Source organism: Canis aureus, chromosome 4 (assembly GCF_053574225.1).
Source record: "Canis aureus isolate CA01 chromosome 4, VMU_Caureus_v.1.0, whole genome shotgun sequence".
NCBI lineage: Eukaryota > Metazoa > Chordata > Mammalia > Carnivora > Canidae > Canis > Canis aureus.
Window position 1 is genome coordinate 37,956,024 of NC_135614.1, and position 21,459 is coordinate 37,977,482.

General features: G+C 37.1%; 1 protein-coding gene across 9 annotated transcripts in view; it reads right to left on the reverse strand.

Moving 5' to 3' along the window:
* NSD1 (nuclear receptor binding SET domain protein 1) overlaps nucleotides 1–21,459 on the reverse strand; it is a 154,247-nt gene that overhangs the window by 79,927 nt on the left and 52,861 nt on the right. For 8 of the 9 annotated variants that reach the window (XM_077895393.1, XM_077895397.1, XM_077895400.1 and 5 more), the window contains one exon: nucleotides 4,968–5,103. In XM_077895393.1, coding sequence (XP_077751519.1) covers nucleotides 4,968–5,103 — 136 coding nt within the window. Of the gene's footprint in view, nucleotides 1–4,967; nucleotides 5,104–20,109; nucleotides 20,129–21,459 lie in introns of those variants that run through there. The other variant, XM_077895401.1, reaches the window with a different exon arrangement.

Genomic DNA, 21,459 nt, shown 5'->3' on the forward strand with positions numbered 1-21,459 from the left:
TAGGTCAGAGTTCCTCAAGATAATGAAAATGACAAACTACCAGGGCACCTGGGGGGATCAGTCAGTTAAATATCCCACTCTTGATTTATGCTCAGGTCATGATCTCAGAGTTCTGAGATCTGAGCCCTGCATCAAGCTCCATGCTGGGTGTGGAGCCTGCTTAAGATTCCCTCTTGGGAAGGCTTGGTGGTTCAGCGTTTGAGTGTCTGCCTTCAGCACAAGGTTTGATTCTGAAGTCCCAGGAATGAGTCCCACATCAGGCTCCCTGTGAGGACCCTACTTCTCCTTCTGCCTATATCTCTGCCTCTTTCTCTCTGTGTCTCTCATGAATAATAAAATCTTAAAAAAAAAAAAGAAAGAAAATAAAAACATATTTAAAAAAAATTCACTCTCAGTGCCACTCCCCTCTCCTTTCCTTCTCTTAAAAAAAAAAAAAAAAAGACAAGGAAAATGACAAATTGCCAATATATCAGATCATGTGGAACAAATAAAACCTAGGAGAGTTTTACTATGAATTAGTAACAAAAACATAAAACACTAAGAACCCTCTCTCCCTCACCAATACACACACACACACACACACACACACACACAGATTACTGAAGAAAAATCAAAAGGTTCTGAGGGCAACGAAAGCACTGGCCACCAAGTGGCTAAGCTGTGTACACTGTTAACATGACAACATACACACTGAATTCCTAACCAAAATTATAATACAACAGGTAAGGTATCAGGGGTCGGTGGGAGGTAAGGCCCAATACAAAAATGGAGATGACTAACCCACAACTTCTATAGTGAGAAATAAAAAGTTATTCAGAAGGATGGATTTTTGAGATACAGAAGTAAACATCGAGGGATCCAGCTGACAGAGATTAAAGGTACTTAGCGAAGGATATAGAAACAGCAGAGTATTTTCCAAACAAAGCCTGTAGAGTTAACCACTTGACTTTTTAAATTTTATGTACCTTATATAATAAAAATAATGACTTCAAAGAGTGATTTTATAAAAATTTGGGTTTTCTAACACCATTTGAAATATTTGGCTTGGCTAAGAAAACAATAAACATGGATGATCAGAATAATATGAACACTGCACAATAATTTTTAGTTTTTCACTGATATCAACTAATAATTAGTACAAAGAAGTAACTGTTGAGCAAATGTAAACTATATATGGGTGTTCACTGTGCTACACTCTTCGTATGTGCTATGAAGAGGATAAGCAGAAAAAGGAGTACATTCAAAGAAAAATGTAGAGTTAACTACTAGAAGTTATTAATTAGGCTTTCCAGAACTTGGCTGCCTACAGTTTGCTATAAACTATGGAGAAATGAAAACAAAAGTGAAAAATGAAAAAAAGAAAAAAAGAAAATATATTATGTTATAACTAACTGTTAGGTTAAATAGATCCGTTATGCCATGTTTTCTCATTTCGTCAATACAAAGCTATATAAATTCATCCTCTCTGGGAAGATCATTTGAATTTAAGAGTTTTAACTTTTTTATAACCCGAAAACAAAACAATGGTATTTTCCAGTCAGTAATGGCACTTTGCTCTCTGGTGTGATCACATTCTTGACTCATGAGAAACAAGCCATACAGGAATCCTTAAGTATACCACAACAAACCTCTAGTCATTGCACTCTTACCCACCCCTAATTTAAGAGTGCAGCTCCTCCTCCCATTGAAGCCAATTTCTCATCATGATACCAATCCTATCTACCTCTTCCTTTCCTAGAAATCCTATGTTATGATCACATCTCTGATCCCTTACTACTCCTGTCTTCACCCTCTATTTCCAGAACTCTTCTCACAGTACTACTAACATGATCACCCCTACTGTTAGAAATCCTTCTGGACCTCACGTATCTCTATCTACAGCATCCCCACTTCTCTGCTTTGACTACATTTCCAGTCTAATCCAACTTTAGAAACAATCATAATCACCAAAAACATCACTGATCTCTACCTCGTTACACATAATGGACATTTTGATTGCCAAACAAAGTTCACCCAAATCGATCACATCCTTCTTCTTTCTCAAAACATGTTAGTCACCAATACCACATGCCAAATAATCCTGGTTTTTTTCTTCCATCTCTTTTTCTCATCTCTTTACCAAGCTCAGTATTCTCCATACAGACCTCAAATACTGGATTCCTCAAAGCCACTCTTGCTCTCACTTAAACACTATCTATGTACAGGCAAAGCTAAAAACTTGGAAGCCATCCTGAGACTCAGAAACCTCAGGATTTCATTCTCCCTCATTCCCCATTACTGATCCATTAACAAATCATACAGATTTTATCTCCTAAATTGTTCTTTATTCTCTATTCACCACATGCACCTCACCATAATCATTGCAATGAACCTTTCAACAATGTCCTCTTACTTATTTATGCACCTTCCAATCCATTTTACATATTGCAGTCAGAGAAAACCTTACACAGATTAAATCACATCATCCTCTCCTCATAGCACGTTAATGGTATCACATTGCTCTAAGAATAAAATACAAAATTTTAGGGTGCCTAAGTGGCTCAGTCAGGTAAGCGTCTGCTTTCGACTCAAGTCATAATCTCAGGGTCCTGGGATTGAGGCCCGCATTCGGCTCTATACTCAATGGAAAGCCTGCTTCTCCCCTCTCCCCCTATTCCTACTCTAGCTCTATCTCAAATAAATTAATAAAATCTTTTTTAAAAATACAAGATTTTAAATGAAGTCTAAAAGATGCTACACAGTTTGACTCATATCTACTTCTCCAGCCTGATACTGTGCCACTCTCCATAACTCAATGGGTAGGGACCTCTCAGAACCAAAGTATATACTATTTTCTGTGCCTGGAAACACTTTCTCCTTGTTTCCCTAGTTAATTCCTACTCATCCTCTCAACTCTCAGACCAGATACTATACTAACGTAACCGCCCCTGCATCAGAAGCCCAAATTAGGTACTCCTCCTATATCACTGATTGAACACTAATATTTACTTTTGGACATACTTCTCAGTTAATTATCAATTTGTCTGATTATTTGCTGGTATCTTGGGCTCTTTAACTAGACTCTAATTATAGACAAGGAAAAGAAGAACTGATGTTTTGTCCATTACTGGATCCTACTTCCTGGACAAAATAGTTATCAATTGCTGAATAAATGACATGAACCCAACTGCTATGCATGAACAGTACAATGAATAAGAAACTTAACAGGAAGGGTGGGAATTTCCTACAAATAGTACTTAAATGTCTAAACAGGCCACAAAGATTAATATATCATTAAAAAAAAAAAAACAACCAGGGATACCTGGGTGTCTCAGCAGTTGAGCACCTGCATTCAGCTCAGGGCCTAATCCCAGAGTCCCGGGATCAAGTCCCACAACGGGCTCCCTGCATGGAGCCTGCTTCTCCCTCTGCCTCTGTTTCTACCTCTCTATATATCTCACATGAATAAATAAATAAATCTTAAAAAAAAATAAAAATAAATGAAAAATTAAAAACAAACAAAAAACCCCCAATCAGCTGGTAAAGGCATTAGGTGTCTCAATACTCAATATCTGAAATATAAAATCAAATCCAGCAATCCCACTTTTGATAAATCATCCTACAAATAGGCATATGTATGTGAAAGTTATTATTTACACCACTGCAAAGAGTCATATTTATGTGATGCACATATGCATGTAAATATGTATAGAGAGATAACACAAGATCAAAACTCTAAACATCCATCAATAGGAAAATGGTTATATAAAGTATAATAGATTCAAAAAGTAGAAAAGTATGCAGCTATAAAAAAAAAGAGAGAGGGCAGCCCCGGTAGCGCAGCGGTTTAGCGCGGCCTGCAGCCCAGGGTGTGATCCTAGAGACCCTGGATAGAGTCCCAAATCAGGCTCTCTGTATGATGCATGCCTGCTTCTCCCTCTGCATGTGTCTCTGCCTCTCTCTCTCTCTCTATCTCTATGAATAAATAAATAAAAAATAAATAAAATCTTTAAAGGGGGGGGGGGGGGGCAGCCCAGGTGGCTTGGTGGTTTAGCACCACCTTCAACCCAGGGCCTGATCCTGGAACCCAGGATTGAGTCCAATGTCAGGCTCCCTGCATGGAGCCTGCTTCTCCCTCTGCCTGTGTCTCTGCCTCAATCTCTCTCTGTGTGTGTCTCTCATGAATAAATAAATAAAAATCTTTAAAAAAAAAAAAGAGAGAGAGAAAGAGAAAGTCTTCAATGCACTAACATGGAAAACCTCTAAAAAGTAACAAAAATCAAGTGTGGAACATATAAAAAATATGCTACTTTTGTGTTAAAAATAAAAAGATGAGAATATATACTTGGTTTATATATAGAAACGCAAGAAAAAAACATTAAAAACAACTGATTACTCTTTGAAAAGAAGGACAAAAAATGTGGAAGAACAGAGAAAGGGAGGAAGTGAGTTGATTGGTGACTATATATTCACAACTGTGAATATATGACCTATTAAAAAACTAAAATAACACATTTTAAAATTAAATCACAAAACATCTTAATAGGAAAAAGGCAGCTCAAGATCAAGTTTCAGTCTCTTTAGCATTTTAAAGATGACTGAGATTCAAATAGAATCAAGTAACTAACAAATAACAGTTACTAAAGGGAATGCTCTAAATTAATATTTTACAATTCAAAATTCACAAGCATTCTTTATAATTGTTTCAGCTTTCAAACTTAACAGCAATGATACAAACCTGAAGACTGAGGTAGAAAAACCTAAATATATTGAAAAGTTATTCTAGACAAGGTAAACTTTAGGTAATAACCTAACATTTTTCTGGCATCTATATATATATAGAATAACTGAGAATTTTGAAATCATAAAGTAAAAGAAAACAAATGTTCAAAGGCAAATATGGATACTAAAGAGAACAAAAATTAGGTTACACTAAAGGCAACTACAAGTTTATTACTCCGCACTATGTTATCAATTACTAATATTACCTTTCATTTTTGAATGTGTATTAATCAACGGATCAGAACAAATCCTGCAGGGCCACCATGGGCGTCTCTTGAATTTTGCCCAGATGAGATCTCCAACTTCATACTTCAGTGGCGTAGACTTTTTCTTGGGTTGACACTTGAGACAGACAAAACATGCGTCGTCAATAAGAATCAGAATCTTTTGAAACAGTATATCATTTTCCTATTAGCCTTCTGAAAAAGCAGAGTTCTACAGAATTCTAGATGAAAACATTCCAGCTTAACAATTACAAAGCAAGTACAGCTAAATGATTTTGTCTTAATTGTTCATAACATAGGCCTTTATAAAGTAGCAGCTTTCAATTTATATTTCAGTAATCTACCTACATTCATGGAAAAAAATTATTTTCATTAATAAAAAAGACAAAAACTGAAAAAAGAAACAATCATCCCTAGGAAAAGATTATCTTTGCCCTAGTCCTTGGATCACAACAAAACATTGGGGGATGGAAGTGTTGTAAAAAGAATTTATAAACAATGTATCAAGAATCTATGCTCCCAATATAATGTATCAATTATGTCTCAATAAAATGGGGGTGCAGGGGAACTGTGGTCCCCTCTGCAGGTAATATTCTATATCCTTCTCGAATAAACATAGACATTCCTATTAATTAATAATAATAGCTCTAATTAACTTATCCTGAAGGCTACAGGCTAGACCCTAGCAATGTCAGTGCAACTGCCTTGGACTTTTCCCAGGACCTGCAGAACAGTATTTTGCACAACTCGAAGGAACATCATTCATGCAGAATAAATACAAATCAAGCTCCTTGGACCTTAATGCAGAAACTCTGGCTGCATCTTTTCTTCAAAAACAATATGCCTAATTGATCTGCAAATCCAACATCCTCCATCCCACTCTAAATCCATGGCCAGCCCTTTAACACACATCATAAGCAGAACACCTGTTCTACTTTACAGATAAAGACAGCTTTGTATTTAGTAGGACTGAGCTTCCTACCTGTTCCACACCACACAAAGGAATTAAAAGTGTACTGAGATGTTCCTATGTATCCAAAGAAAAGCCTAGGGTACTTGGGCAAAAATCAACCTCTTCCATTCAGCGCGAGAAGACCTACAAATAATGATTTTAAGTTCTCTGTCTTGAAAAAGGCTAGTGAGTGAGCAGCTCCTTCAGACTCAATCCCTAAAATGGATTAAGCATTCAATAAAGTAGATGCTAGATGAACTGACTGAAATCACTGAAACAATTGATGAATATTGTCCACCACACATATATCAAAGGTCTGGGCTCAACTCAATGATTTGTAAGTTACCAATTCAACTTTAAGAATTTTTTTTTCAGGGAACCCTGGGTGGCGCAGCGGTTTAGCGCCTGCCTCTGGCCCAGGGCGCGATCCTGGAGACCCGGGATCGAATCCCACGTCGGGCTCCTGGTGCATGGAGCCTGCTTCTCCCTCTGCCTGTGTCTCTGCCTCTCTCTCTCTCTCTCTCTCTGTGACTATCATAAATAAATAAAAATTTAAAAAAAAAGAAAAAGAATTTTTTTCAGACAAATTAAATCTCGTAAAATGTGCTTATTAAAAATTATTGTGATTAGTTCTACAAGTATAGAGTTCCTAGGAAATGAGACAGAAACTACATCCTATTCTTTAAAAGAAAAAAGAAAAAAAGGCTATTTCTTCCAGTTACCAGTTTGTAAGTCATCAGGAAAAAAACAGGACTCCCAAGCTACCTGGCTTTGAAACTTTAAAACCAAGATAAAAATACAGGATGGGAAAACAAATTTTTTATTTGCCCTTAGTGAAAACTATAATTTGAGTAGATTCCCATAAGTTTCTGATACAATTTATGATCATTTATTTGGCAATCATTGGTACTGACTTATTTATTCACGTCCTAAATTACTCTAAAATCAGTAACTAACATTTACTTGATATTTGCTGTGCTAGACACTGATCTTTTTTCAATCCTCTTAAAGTAGATCTATTATTACTCTTGTTTTATGTATGCTTATTTTACTGTTTGCCTATGGTCATATAGTATAAGTAGCAGAGCCAGGATTCGAATCTTAGCAGTCCAACTCCAAGCCCGAACTCTGAACCACTGCTTAATCACCCAGTAACTATAAAACCCCATGAATATTATATGCTTTATGACAAATTAAGCCATAATTGATCAATGACATCATACTGGTTCAGTCTTCCCCTCATATTACCTCATCAAAATGATTATACTGTATTATCAGAAAGTACAGCCATAAAACACATGCCTTCAATATCATCTAAATATATTTCAATATTTTATTTTTATTTTAATTTTATTTTTTAAAGATTTTATTTGTTTATTCATGAGAATACACAGAGAGGAGAGAGAGGCAGAGACACAGGCAGAGGGAGAAGCAGGCTCCATGCAGGGAGCCTGACGAGGGGACTCCATCATGGGTCTCCAGGATCACACCCTGGGCTGAGGGCAACGCTAAACCGCTGAGCCACGGGGGCTGCCCATCAATAATTTTTTTAAAAAACAAACTAAACAGAAAGCAAGGAAGGAACATGAGCAGTATCAGGTAAACCCAGAAGCTGAATCACACAACCAGACAAAGCATCAATGAGTTCTGTATTCTGACTCCATCACAGATTATGACATCTTAAACAAGTCACTTAATTCAGCCTGTCATAGAATCAGGAAAGAAACATCTGTTCTACCATAAACCATCAAAATGAAAACAGTAATTCCATTCCTAATATTGTAACCCAAAGAAAATAATCCAATTAAATAAAATTATAGAAAAATATTTCAAGCATTTATTTATAATAACAAAAACTTAACATACAAGAGACATGTTAAATGAATTATGCTGACAATTCAATGAAATATACAAAGTGCAGAAGAAATGTAATACTAAAAATGTAATACCCATACATATAATATACCATTAGAAACTATGCTAAAAACTGTAATGATGATTTTTTAAAAAATAACAAAGTTAGGCCGCCTGGGTGGCACAATTTTTTAAGCATCCAACTCTTGATTTCAGCTCAGGTCATGATCTCAGGACTGAGGGACTGAATCCCAAGTCCCAACTCTGGCTCTGTGCTCAGTGGGTTGTTTGCTTGAGATTCTCTCCTTCTCTCTCTGCCCCTTCCCCATTTGCACATTTTCTCTCTCAAATAAATCAATCCTTAAAAATACATATATATAACAAAATTAGGTCACCTGCGTGGCTTAGTCGGTTGAGCCCTTGGCTAGGGGCATGAAACCAGGGTCCTGGGAACGAGCCCCATATTGGGCTCCCTACTCAGCAAGGAGTCCACTTCTCTCTCTCCCTCTGCCCCCACCCACCTGCTCATGCTTTCTCTCTCTCAAATAAATAAAAATCGTTAAATACACACACATGCACATATATATCAAAGTCAATGAGAAACATGACTCTGTGTGATAAATTAATGGTATTAAATTAATGGTATCATGGGTAAAGATTTTTGCAAACCTGAAATATTTTCTCCATGTTTTTATTTTAAGTATTTTATTTTTATGTAATCTCTACACCCAACATGGGGCTCAAACTCACAATCCCAAAATCAAGAGTCACATGCTCTACTGACTGAGCCAGCCAGGCACCCCTCTCCACTCTCCAGGTTATCTTGACTGATTTACCATGATGACCAAATAATACAATATATGCAAACAAATTGGAAAATGTCTATACAAAACATATTGTTAATACTATTACTAATGGACAACAACCAAATCCAGCTGACTTTAACACGTAAAAAATTAGACACAGGCAAGAATTCCAGACCCAAGAGAGGGTTCCAATCATGAAGTAGACAAAATAAGAATACGGGACAAAAATCTTTTTAAATATGACTCTTCTCTTTTTTTTATGATTTCATTTATTTATTTTTTTAAAGATTTTATTTATTTATTCATGAGAGACAGAGAGAGAGACACACAGACACAGGCAGAGAGAGAAGCAGGCTCCATGCAGGGAGCCCGACGCGGGACTCGATCCCAGGACTCCAGGATCATGCCCTTGGCCGAAGGCAGGCGCTAAAGTGCTGAGCCACCTGGGCTGCCCTAAATATGACTGTTCTCCTCAGAAGAGTTTAAGTATTTAACCTTGGAAAGAAAGACACGCAAATACACCAAATGATTAAACCCATAATTCAACTGCATACAAATTTACGACAGAGCTAAAACAGGGGTGGCTGAGTGGCTCAGTGGTTGAGCATCTGCCTTTGGCTAAGGGTGTGATCCCGGGGTCCTGGAATCTAGTCCCACATAGGGCTCCCCGTAGGGAGCCTCCTTCTCTCTCTCTCCCTAGGTCTCTGCCTCTTTCTGTGTATCTTTCATGAATAAATAAAATCTTAAAAAAATAAAAAATAAAAAAAAAGCGTCCCACAACAGAAAGCTCAACAATAGACACAAACATGGATTCTTGATCCCAAGACACTAGAAGAATATCAGGGAAGACTAGAATGAAGAAATGTGATCTGAGCTTAGACTAGCAGGATAGACATATTTCAGAATGGTTTTTCCTAATATCTCTATATGTCCAGTTGGAAGAAATATACTGCTGCTAAGCCTTTTTCTATACACTACTGGGCTGAACTGTGGTCACCCAAAAGTATGCCCCACGATAACTGTAAATGAGACCTCATTTGGAAATAGGCTCTTCACAAATAATCAAGAGGAGATCAATCTGGGTTGGTTCTAATCCAAAATAAATGTGTCCTTATAAAATGAAAAATTTGGAAACAGAGACAGACATACATTGAGGGAAGATGATGAAGACACAAGGAAAATGCCATCTACCAACTAAGGCACTCCTGAGGCATCTACACATTAGGAGAGATATGGAACATAATCTCACAAGCCCTCAGAAAAAAACTTGACATTTCTAGTCTCCAAAACTGTGATACAATTTGTAATTTAAGTCACCCACTTTCTTGTACTTTATTTCAGCAGCCCCAGAAAACCAATATATATACATTATCTTAATATATACGTTACATATATATATACATTATCTTAATCCTGAGAATTAAAATTAAACTGAGAATCAAAAAAGGTTAAATCACAGTAAGAAGGGATCCCTGGATGGCGCAGCAGTTTGGCGCCTGCCTTTGGCCCAGGGCGCGATCCTGGAGACTCGGAATCGAATCCCACATCGGGCTCCGGTGCATGGAGCCTGCTTCTCCCTCTGCCTGTGTCTCTGCCTCTCTCTCTGTGTGACTATCATAAATAAATAAAAATTTTTAAAAAAAATCACAGTAAGAAAAACAAAGATTTAAACTTAATTCTAATTTTTTTTAATATGACATATTTTTTCCTTTAATTTTAACTGAATTAGCCAGAATTTTTTTTCCAAGTGTTTAAAACAAATCTAAAAATCAATTAGGTTCAGGGATCCCTGGGTGGCTCAGCGGTTTAGCGCCTGCCTTTGTCCCAGGGGGTGATCCTGGAGTCCGAGGATCAAGTCCGGTGTCCGGCTCCCGGCATGGAGCCTGCTTCTCCCTCTGCCTGTGTCTCTGCCCCTCTCTCTCTCTCTCTCTCTCTCTCACTCTCTATCATGAATGAATGAATGAATGAATAAATAAATAAATCTTTTAAAAAATAAATAAAATTAAAAAATAAAAATCAATTAGGTTCAAAATCTCCATTTCCATTCTTCCATTGACAGTAAAATGTTATTTCAACAGTAAACATTCCTGTATAAGCTTGTCACTGCTATTTTTTAAAAGACTGATACATCTTATTCAATCACAATCAAGAAGTGGCTCCTGAGCCAAAAGCTATGGTAAAAAGACAAAAACTTGGAGATCCCTGGGTGGCTCAGCGGTTTGGTGCCTGCCTTTGGCCTGGGGTGTGATCCTGGAGTCTCAGGATCAAATCCCACATCGGGCTCCCTGAGTGGAGCCTGCTTCTGCCTCTGCCTGTGTCTCTGGCTCTCTCTCTCTGTCTCTCATGAATAAATAAAATCTTAAAAAAAAAAAAAAAAAAGACAAAAACTTTAAGGTAAAATCTTTAAGCATATTCGCTAATGAAATTTCCATCAAAGGTCCAAACCAGACTACTGCATTTCTAAGATAAAATAAGCTCAGGTGGCCCAAGTATGTTCCTGGATGTATGGTATAAAACTTAAATGTGTTCCTTTTTAATGTTAATTGAATGTTACCACAGAGTAAATAATCCTTAGATACCAGTATTCTTACATGCATATCCAAAATTTAAGAGTTGAGTAAGCTACTTAAAATCAGCTAACTCACAGAACAACAATATCTTTTTTTCTTTAATTTTATAAGTGGCTTATAAGGACATAACAAATCTATCGTCTTACAAATTTTAAGTTGTACCCCCCTCTCTCTTTCTCTCTCGCTCTCTAATAAATAAAATATTTTTAAAAATTAAAAAAAAAAGAAAAGAAAGATACAGAGAGAGAGGAAGAGACAGGCAGAAGGAAAAGCAGGCTCCCCACGGGGAACCCAATGTGGGACTTGATCCCAGGACCCCGGGATCACGCCTTGAGCCAAAGGCAGACACTCAATCACTGAACCACCCAGGCATCCTGAAAACAACTTTTTAGAGAATAGATAGTGATATAGAACTTGAAGTAAAGACCTAGGGGTAGATGTTATCACAAAACTCACTGCCAACTCTAGGATTCAGTTCTTGTTTTGTTTTGAGAGAGAGAAAGGGGGGGAAGAGCATATAGTGCGAACAAACAGGGGCACAGGGGATGGCAGAAGGAATAGGAGAGAGAGAATCTTTTTTTTTTTTTTTTTTTTTTTTGAGAGAGAGAGAATCTTAACCAGGCTCCAGGCCCAGCAGACCCTAACACAGGGCTAGATCTCATGATTCTGAGATCATGATCTGAGCTGAAATCAAGAGTCAGTCCCTTAACCAACTGAGAACCCAGGCACCACACAAATATAAATAACCTGATTTAAAATATCAAGTTTTGGCATGCCTCGATGGCTCAGTCATGATCTTACGGTCAAGCCCCACATTGCTCCCTGTTCAGCAGGGAGTCTGCTTGTCCTTCTCCCTCTGTCACTCCCTCCACCTATTCGGGCTCACTCTCTCTCTCTCAATCTCTCTCTTAAATAAATAAATAAATTAATTAATTAATTAATTAAAATAGATTAAATAAATAAATAAAATAAATTTAAAAATAAACTAAAATACCAAGTCTTAAAGGTGATACTAAGAATACATTGTACAGTTATATGAAATTTACTTTGGAATTTCACCTTTTTCTACCTAATTAAAAATGACTCCCTTATTCTGATGATAGAAATAGGTAGTTCCACTATTTTACAAACAGGACACGTAAGGTGAGAGATTAAATCAAACTCACCGTGATGCTCTTTTAATATATTGAGTGAATAAAAATACAGATAATCTTACATTTGTGTTGTGTGCTTTACAAAAGCACGAATGATTTCATCATAATTTGATCATTTCAAAGCTTCTCTAAATGCCTATATACAGCCACCAAGCCCACAGGACTCAGAGACTATAATGACCTAAACAGAAAAAGAGACACTACCATACTACCTCTGTGTCTAACACTTAGCCCAGCATTTGACAAAAGACTATATTTCAAGAATTACAATCTAGCATTCCACAAAATAATATGCTGTTTTATTACAAAAAAAAAAAAAAAAAAACACTTAAGCATGTATTTCAAGCTAATTTCTAGGAGAGTCCTTTGCAAATCTGCCCTACAAGAAATCTGCCCTACAGAGAGTTCTTCAGCTTTAGATAAAGGACAATAAACAACAGCTCAAGTCTACATGAATAAAGAACATGGTAAAGGTAACAGATGTAAATACAAAAGACAACACTTTTCTTGTATCTAACTTAAAAGACAACTGTGAGAAGAAAAAAAAAAAAAAAAAGACAACTGTGTAGGGGCACCTGGGTGCTCAGTTGTTGAGCATCTGCCTTTGGAATCAAGTCGTGATCCCAAGGTCCTGGGACTGAGGTACAAGTCAGGCTCCCCATAGAGAGCCTGTTTCTCCCTCTGTCTACGTCTCTGCCTATCTCTCTCTGTCTCTCATGAATAAATAAATAAAATCTTGAAAAGACACCAGTAAGAGGAACTTGGGTGGATTAGTGGTTGAGCGTCTGCCTTTGACTCAAGTTATAATCCCAAGGTCCTGAGATGGAGTCCTGCACCAGGCTCCTTGCAGGGAGCCTGTATCTATCTCCCTCTGCCTATGTCTCTGCCTCTCTCTGTGTGTCTCTCGTGAATAAATAAAATATAAAAATAGGGCAGCCCCGGTGGCTCAGCGGTTTAGCGCCGCCTGCAGCCTGGGGTGTGATCCTGGAGACCCGGGATCAAGTCCTACATCGGGCTCCCTGCATGGAGCCTGCTTCTCCCCGTCTGGGTCTCTGCCTCTCTCTCTCTTTTTCTCTATGAATAAATAAATAAAATCTTTTAAAAATAAATATATATATATAATAAATAAAAAATAAAAGACAACTGTTTAATGCAAGAATCTTAAGTCTGTGTGCATGGGCACATGATATATAAAAATGTAATTAGTTTTTTTTTTTTAAAGATGTTATTTATTTATTTGACAGGAAAGAGCACAAGTAGGCAGAGTGGCAGGCAGGAAAGGGAAAAGCAGGCTCTGAGGAGAGAACCTGACAGGGGACATGATCCCAGGACCTTGGGATCATGACCTAAGCCAAAAGCAGATGCTTAACTGACTGAGCTACCCCAGCGACCCAAAATGTAATTTGTATGACAATAAAATAACAAAGGAGATGACAAGGGCAGACCAATAAAGGAACAAGTTTTATTACTATTAAATTAACTTGATATTAATACAAACCACACTGTAACAAATTAAGACTTTAGTTGCAATCTCAATAACTAGAGCAACCACTAATGACTAAATTTGGAGTGGGGAGGGATGTGATCATATAAATGACAAGGAAATTAAAATATTGCCCTAGAAAATACCTATTTAACATAAAAGAAGGTAGTTAACAGGACAGAGGAACAAAAACAAAAAATAGTAAAATGGCAGATATCAATCCTACCTTATCACTACTTAGATAAAATGTATATGTATTTAAGGGACACCTGGGTGGCTCAGCTGTTGAGCATCTGCCTTTGGCTCAGGGCATGATCCTGGGGTCCTGGGATGGAGTCCCGCATCAGGCTCCCCGCGAGCAGACTGATTCTCCCTCGGCATATGTCTCTGCCTCTCTCTCTGTATCTCTCATGAATAGATAAATAAAGTCTTTAAAAAAAAAAAAAAAAGTTGAAAGCAAAAGGTTGGAAAATAAATAAAATGCAATAGTAACAGAGAGGGCTAGCTTCTTCTTTACATTAACACCACAGAAAATATACTTAAAGGCAAAAGTGGTTACTACACGGATGCCTGGGTGGCTCAGCGGTTGAGCATCTGCCTTTGACTCAGGGCATGATCCCAGGGCCCAGGATCGAGTCCCACTTCCAGCTCCTGCAGAGAGCCTGCTTCTCCCTCTGTGTGTCTGCCTCTTTCTTTGTCTCTCGTGAATAAATAAATAAATAAAATCTTTAAAAAAAATGGTTACTAAAGACAAGATCAAAATTCTATGATAAAAATGTCAATCTAAGAGGAAGGTTTAACAATTACAAACACCATGCATCAAACCAGACTTCCAAATTCATGAGGCCATAATGGACAGAAATGTGAAAAAGAGAAACAACAAAAGAGACTTCAAAACCCAACTGCAGGGCCATCTGGGTGGCTCAGTGGTTGAGTGTCTGTCTCCCTTTGGCTCAGGTCTTGATCCCACGATCCTGGGATCGAGTCCCTCATAAGGTTCCTCGAGGGAAGCCTGCTTCTCCCTCTGCCTCTGTCTCTGTCATAAACAAAGTCTTAAAAACAAAAAACCAACTTGCAGTACAGGAGAGATTTGGATGATCCATAAAGACACAGAAGTACTGAATAGTACTATAAACCAACTAGACCTAACAGGCATCTGAAGAACATTCTACTAAACAACCACAAAGTCAGTCTTCCTAAGCACAAGTTAACATTCTCAAGGATAGACCATATGTTAGGCCAAAAAATAAAATTAAAAGAACTGAAATACAGAATGTATTTTCCAACCACAATGGAACAAAATTAAAAGTCAAAAAGACAAGAAACACTGGGATATTAAACAACACACTACTAAATAACCAGTAAGTCAAGGAATTCACATGGTAAGTTAGAAAATAGTCTGAATGAAAATGAACACAAAACATATCACAACTTAAAAGATGCAGCAAAAGCAATTCTTAGAGGGATGTTAATAGCTGTAGACGTGTATTTCTTTAAAATTTCTCAGACACCCTAAACTTTCATCTTAATAAGCTAGAAAAGGAACTAGCAGACTATACCTAAAGCAAGCAGAAAGAATAATAAAGATTAGAGAGAAAATTAAGAATAGAAAATCAAGAATAGTAAAAATTGGACAAAACCAAGAGTTGATTCTTTGAAAAGATCAACACAATTGATAAATCCTTAGCTAGGTGCATCAAGAATAAAAGAAGACTTGAATTACTAAAATCAGAAATAAAAGTGTAGACATCACTACTGACTCTATAGGAACAAAAAGGATTATAAAAGAGTAGTATGAATAACTGTATATCTACAAATGGATAAAACCTAGATGAAACAGCCCAAATCCAAGAAACAAAAAACCTACCAAGATTAAATGACATAAAAACAGTATATTTGAATAGATCTGTAACTATTAAGGAGACTGACTCAGTAATGAGTAACCAAAAAATGTCCCAACAAAGAAAAGCCCTGGACCTAACAGTTTCACTGGGAAGCTATAAACATTTAACTAAAAACATCCATTTCTCTCAAACTTTTCCAAACTCTAGTGAGGAACATGCCCTTATTCATTGAGGCCAGCATCATTCTCATACCAAAGCCAGATGAAGATCCCGTAAGAAAAAGAAAACTACAGACCAATACCCTTTATAAACATTGATGCAAAGATCTTCAATAAAATACTAGCAAAATAAATGAACATTAAAAAAAAAAAAAGCATAATACAGGGCGCCTGTATTGGTGGCTCAGATGGTTAAGTGTCTGCCTTTGGCTCAGGTCATGATCTCAGGGTCCTGGGATCAAGTCCCCCACTGGGCTCCTCAATCAACAGGGGGCTGCTTCTCCCTTTCCCCCTACCTCTGCCCCCTGTTCATGCTCTGACTCAAATTAATGAATAAAAATTTTTAAAAAATAAAATAAAATCATTGTTTTTCTTAAAGATTTATTTATTTTTAAAGAGAGGGAGGGAGCATGAGTGAAAGGGGCAAAGGGAGAGAGAATCTCAAGCAAACTCTGCATGTGTTTATTAACCAACTGTGCCACCCAGGCACCCCTGAAATCATTATTTTGTATAGCTAAATCTAACAATCTTATATGTCAATTATATGTCATTTAAAAAACAATTAACTAGGGCAGCCCGGGTGGCTCAGCAGTTTAGCGCTGCCTTCAGCCCAGGGCATGATTCTGGAAACCCAGGATCGAATTCCACGTCAGGCTCCCTCTGTGGAGCCTGCTTCTCCCTCTGCCTGTGTCTCTGTCTCTGTGTATGTATGTGTCTCTCATGAATAAATAAATAAAATCTTTAAAAAAAATCAATTAACTATAGTGGAATAAAAAAATCAATAAAAACCAATAGCGACAACAAAAAAACCATACACCATGACCCAATGGGATTTATTCCTGGAAAACAGGATTGTTCAACATTTGAAATTAGTAAATTTAATATACCACACAAACAGAATGGATAAAAATCATATGATCATCAACATTGATGAAAAAAATTATTTAGCAAAACTCAATACTTAGCTGTGAGGGAAATAAAACACTCAAAAACAAACCAGTAATAGGAAACTATTTCCATATATTAAAAGTCAACTTTCCATATAATAAAAGAGCAACTAGGTAGGAAAAAGAAATAACCACATTGGAAATGAATAAATAAAATTATCTCTATTTGCAGAACTCATAAAGATTCCACAAAAAAATTTTAAAGTAAATTCAGCAAACTAGGATGATACAAAATCAACATACAAAACTCAGCTGAAATTCTACACATTAATGATGAACTATCCAGGGATGCCTGGGTGGCTCAGCAGTTGAGTGTCTGCCTTTGGCTCAGGGCCTGATCCTCAATTTCCAAGATCAAGTTCTGCATTGGGCTCCTTGCATACAGCCTGCTTCTCCTCTGTGTCTCTGCCTCTCTTTCTGTATTTCTCATGAATAAATACATAAAATATTAAATTAAAAAAAAAAAAGCCTATCCAGAGCAGTCAGTTCAGTGTCTGCCTTGGCTCCTTCTGCCACTCCCCTGCTGGTACTCTCTTTCTCCCTCTCAAACAACTAAATCTTAAAAAAAAAAAAAAAAAAAAAAAAGAGAACAAGCCAAAAGGGAAATAAAGAAGTCCTTGAAGACCATGAAGGAGTATAAAATACCTAATAATTAATCAAAGAAATAAAAGACGTATAATAAAAACCACAAAATGTTGCTGAAAGAAATTAAAGAGAATACATGGAAAGAAATGCTTGTTTATTTATGGATTAGAAGACTTGATATTGTTAAGATATTACTACTATTCAAAGTGATCTATAGATTCAATGCAATCCCTGTAATAATCAGAATGACTTTTTAAAAGATTTCACTATTCATATGAAATCCAAGGGAACCTGAAACAAAGCAATACTGAGAAAGAAAAGCTAGCTACTTCCTGATTTCAAAACTTTTTTTTTTTAAAGATTTTATTTATTTATTCATGAGAGACAGAGAGAGAAAGAGAGAGAGAGAGAGAGAGAGAGAGAGAGAGAGGCAGGCTGAGACACAGGCAGAGAGAGAGGCAGGCTGAGACACAGGCAGAGGGAGAAGCAGGCTCCACGCAGAGAGCCTGACGTGGGACTTGATCCCGGGACTCCAGGATCACGTCCTGGACCGAAGGCAGGTGCTAAACTATTGAGCCACCCAGGGATCCCCCTAATTTCAAAACTTACAAATAGCTACATTAGTCAAAATACTTGGGTGGCTGGCTGAGTTGATAAAGCATATGACTCTTGATCTCAGGGTCCTAAAGTCAAGCACCTATTTGGCATGGAGTCTATTTAAAAAAAACAACAACAACAAAACACTGTGCAACTACAATCACAAAGATATACTGACCAAGAGAACAGAATAGAAAAATATTCTCTATTCTGTTTAGAGAGAAATATTCTCTCTAAATATTCCAGAAATAAATCCTTGCATATATGGTCAAATGATTTTGACAACAGTACTAACAAACCAATACGGAAAAGACAGCCTTTTTCAACAAATGGTAGTGGGAAAACTGGGTATCTACATACAAAGGAATGAAATTATACACTAACACCATATACAAAAATTAACTCAAAATCGATCAAAGAGGGGCACCCGGGGGTCAGGATGGAATCAGAGACCTGCTTAGGTTATTGCAATAATAATGCAGATGAGAGGTAACAATTACATGAATCAATCTAGGATGGTGAAGGGGACAAGAAATAGGCAATGCCAATGAAATTTATGCTGATGGACTGGATATGGATGTTACAGAGAGAACTCAAGGATCATGCTAGGGATCCCTGGGTGGCACAGCGGTTTAGCGCCTGTCTTTGGCCCAGGGCCGATCCTGGAGACCCGGGATCGAATCCCACGTCGGGCTCCCGGTGCATGGAGCCTGCTTCTCCCTCTGCCTGTGTCTCTGCCTCTCTCTCTCTCTCTGTGACTATCATAAATAAATAAAAATTTAAAAAAAAAAAAAAAAAAAAGGATCATGCTAAAAGTTTAGGTCTTAAATACTGCGAAGATGGAGTTGCCATTCATTAAAATGGAAAAGACTATAGGAGAAAATAGATTTGGGGAATAAACAGCTGAAACTTGGCTTTGAACAAGTGTAAAACTCCATTTCACAACCTAGTGAAAATTGCCCCAGAAAGCCACTGTAGGGGGCCCTGGGTGGCTCAGTTTAGCGTCTGACTCTTGATTTCACTCAGGTCATGATCTCATGGGTACTGAGATCAAGCCCCACATCAGGCTCCCCGAGGGAATCTGCCTGAAGATTCTCTCCCTCTGCCCCTCTCCCCAGTCACGTACTCTCACTTTCTCTCTAAAAAAAGTAATCAATCTTTAAAAGAAAAAAAAAAGCCACTGTATATATGATGCAGGAATTCTGAGATAAGATTCAAGCTAGATGTGGCCCAGATAAAAAATCATCAACAAAGTGAGCTAGACAGAGAAAGGTACCTGAGACTAAGGTTTGAGGCATAAAAATAGATAAGGATTCTTTTTAACCTCTAATAGAACTGCTTGACCAAGAGACTCGATTCTATTCATAATTCTATCTTGAGGGGAAGAAAAAAAAAAAAAAGAAATACCCAAGTTCTTAGAAATAACATATTACTGTTTTTTTTAAGTTTTATTTATTTATTTGGAGGGGAGGGAGAGAATGAATGCAAAGGTAGGGGCTGGGGGCAAGGGAGAGAAAGAATCTCAGTCAGCCTCAACACTCAGTGCAGAGCCTGACGTGGGGCTTGATCTTACAACCCTGAGATCATGGCCTAAGCCAAAACCAAGAATTGGACACTTAACTGTCTGAGCCACCCAGGCACTCCACTAACCACTACTACTTAATCAATTTTAGTATGGTCTCTTGAAAAGCAACATAATACTCTTTGAAACAATACTCACATTCCTGGGACTCCATCCTAAGAAATAATACAAAAAGAAGGTAAAAGACTAAGCGCTATAAATGTATTTTCACTTCATCGTTAACTGTAATAACAAAAGTGAAGGTAACAACAAAAAGATAGCTAAGCAAATTTAGAACAATTTGCTGGTCTATTAAACAGTCCTTAAAAATTACTATGGGAAACCAGGAGAGAGGCAAACCAACAAACTGATGGTTACCAGAAGGGAGGTAGTGGAGGATATTATCAATAGGTGATGGAGATTAAGGAGTTCACTTGTAATGAGCACCAGGTAATGTATGCAACCATTCAATCACTATATTGTAAATGTGAAACAAATATTACACTGTTATGTTAAATAATTGGAATTTAAATAAAAACTTTTAAAAATTTACCATGGGAAGCCAGGAAAGTATGCTGTAAAGAAGAAAAAATACAAAAAGATGTTATTTAAAGATGTTATTACCACTAGAGTGCCTGGGTAGCTCAGTAAATTCAGTGACCAACTCTTGTTTATTATAGCTCAGGCCATGATCAAGGTTGAAGAATCAAGCCCTGTTGGGTTCTGCCTGGGCAAAGAGTCTGCTTGGGATTCTCTCTTCCCCCCCTCACCATCCCCCCATATACACTCTCACTTGCTTGTTCTCAAATAAATAAAACCTTTTAAAAAATAAAGATGTAATTACCTTTGTGGAAACACTGGTATTTTTACATTTTTTTAACTGGTATTATATTTGTATAGTAAACAGACAAATTTTCACTGTTAGGTACAGAACTCTGTAGTTTGTTTCCTTTTAAATCATGTAATAGTTATACAAAATTCAGTTAAAAAGATAAAACAAGCAAAACCATCTAAACGGGTCCTTTAATTCCTCCCATTACTCAGTCATTTTAGGATATATTGTTTAACAATACTAAGAAACCTTAGGTTACTTGATAGTAGAGATTACTGATTATCTAGAATGTCACATAATAGCAGATTCCCAGATAATGTTTGCTGAGTTGATTAAATTTAGTTCATGTTGGATAACTCAATCATTCAAATATTTATTAAGTTTGGAAAGTGGAAAACAGTGATTATTTCTAGGGGGTGAAAATTATGAGACTCAAATTTATTATTTTTCTCCAGTAAAGATTTATTTTCAAGGAAACAATTTTTCTTTATATTTAAGCATTTTATAAATATTCTGAGTACCGGGGCAGCCCGGGTGGCTTGGCGGTTTAGCGCCGCCTTCAGCCCAGGGCGTGATCCTGGAGACCTGGGATCAAGTCCCACATCGGGTTCCCTGCATGGAGCCTGCTTCTCCCTCTGCCTGTGTCTCTGCCTCTCTCTCTCCCCTCTCTGTGTTTCTCATGAATAAATAAATAAAATCTTTAAAAATAAAAAAATATATATTCTGAGTACCAGACTATACTTTCAGGGATTATTTCTACATGTCAATACTAGTGAAAAAATATATATTCTGAGTGGCATATAACTGAATGTAGAGATGGAACAAACAAGCCCTGTGGGAGCTTAATCTCTCTGAAAGAGACAAATGAACAAAATAAAATCCTATAACTGCTAAACTGGGATTGAGGTGGGAGGTAGAGGGATCTTAGGGAACGAAGATTATTAGTAACAAATTTATTATTCGTAACAAGTTATTTTTATTTATTATTTTATTTATAAATAAAATTATTAGTAACAAATTTCTCAGAACAAACCTCAAGAGATAATGACAGAGTAAAAACAGCTGGTTCCT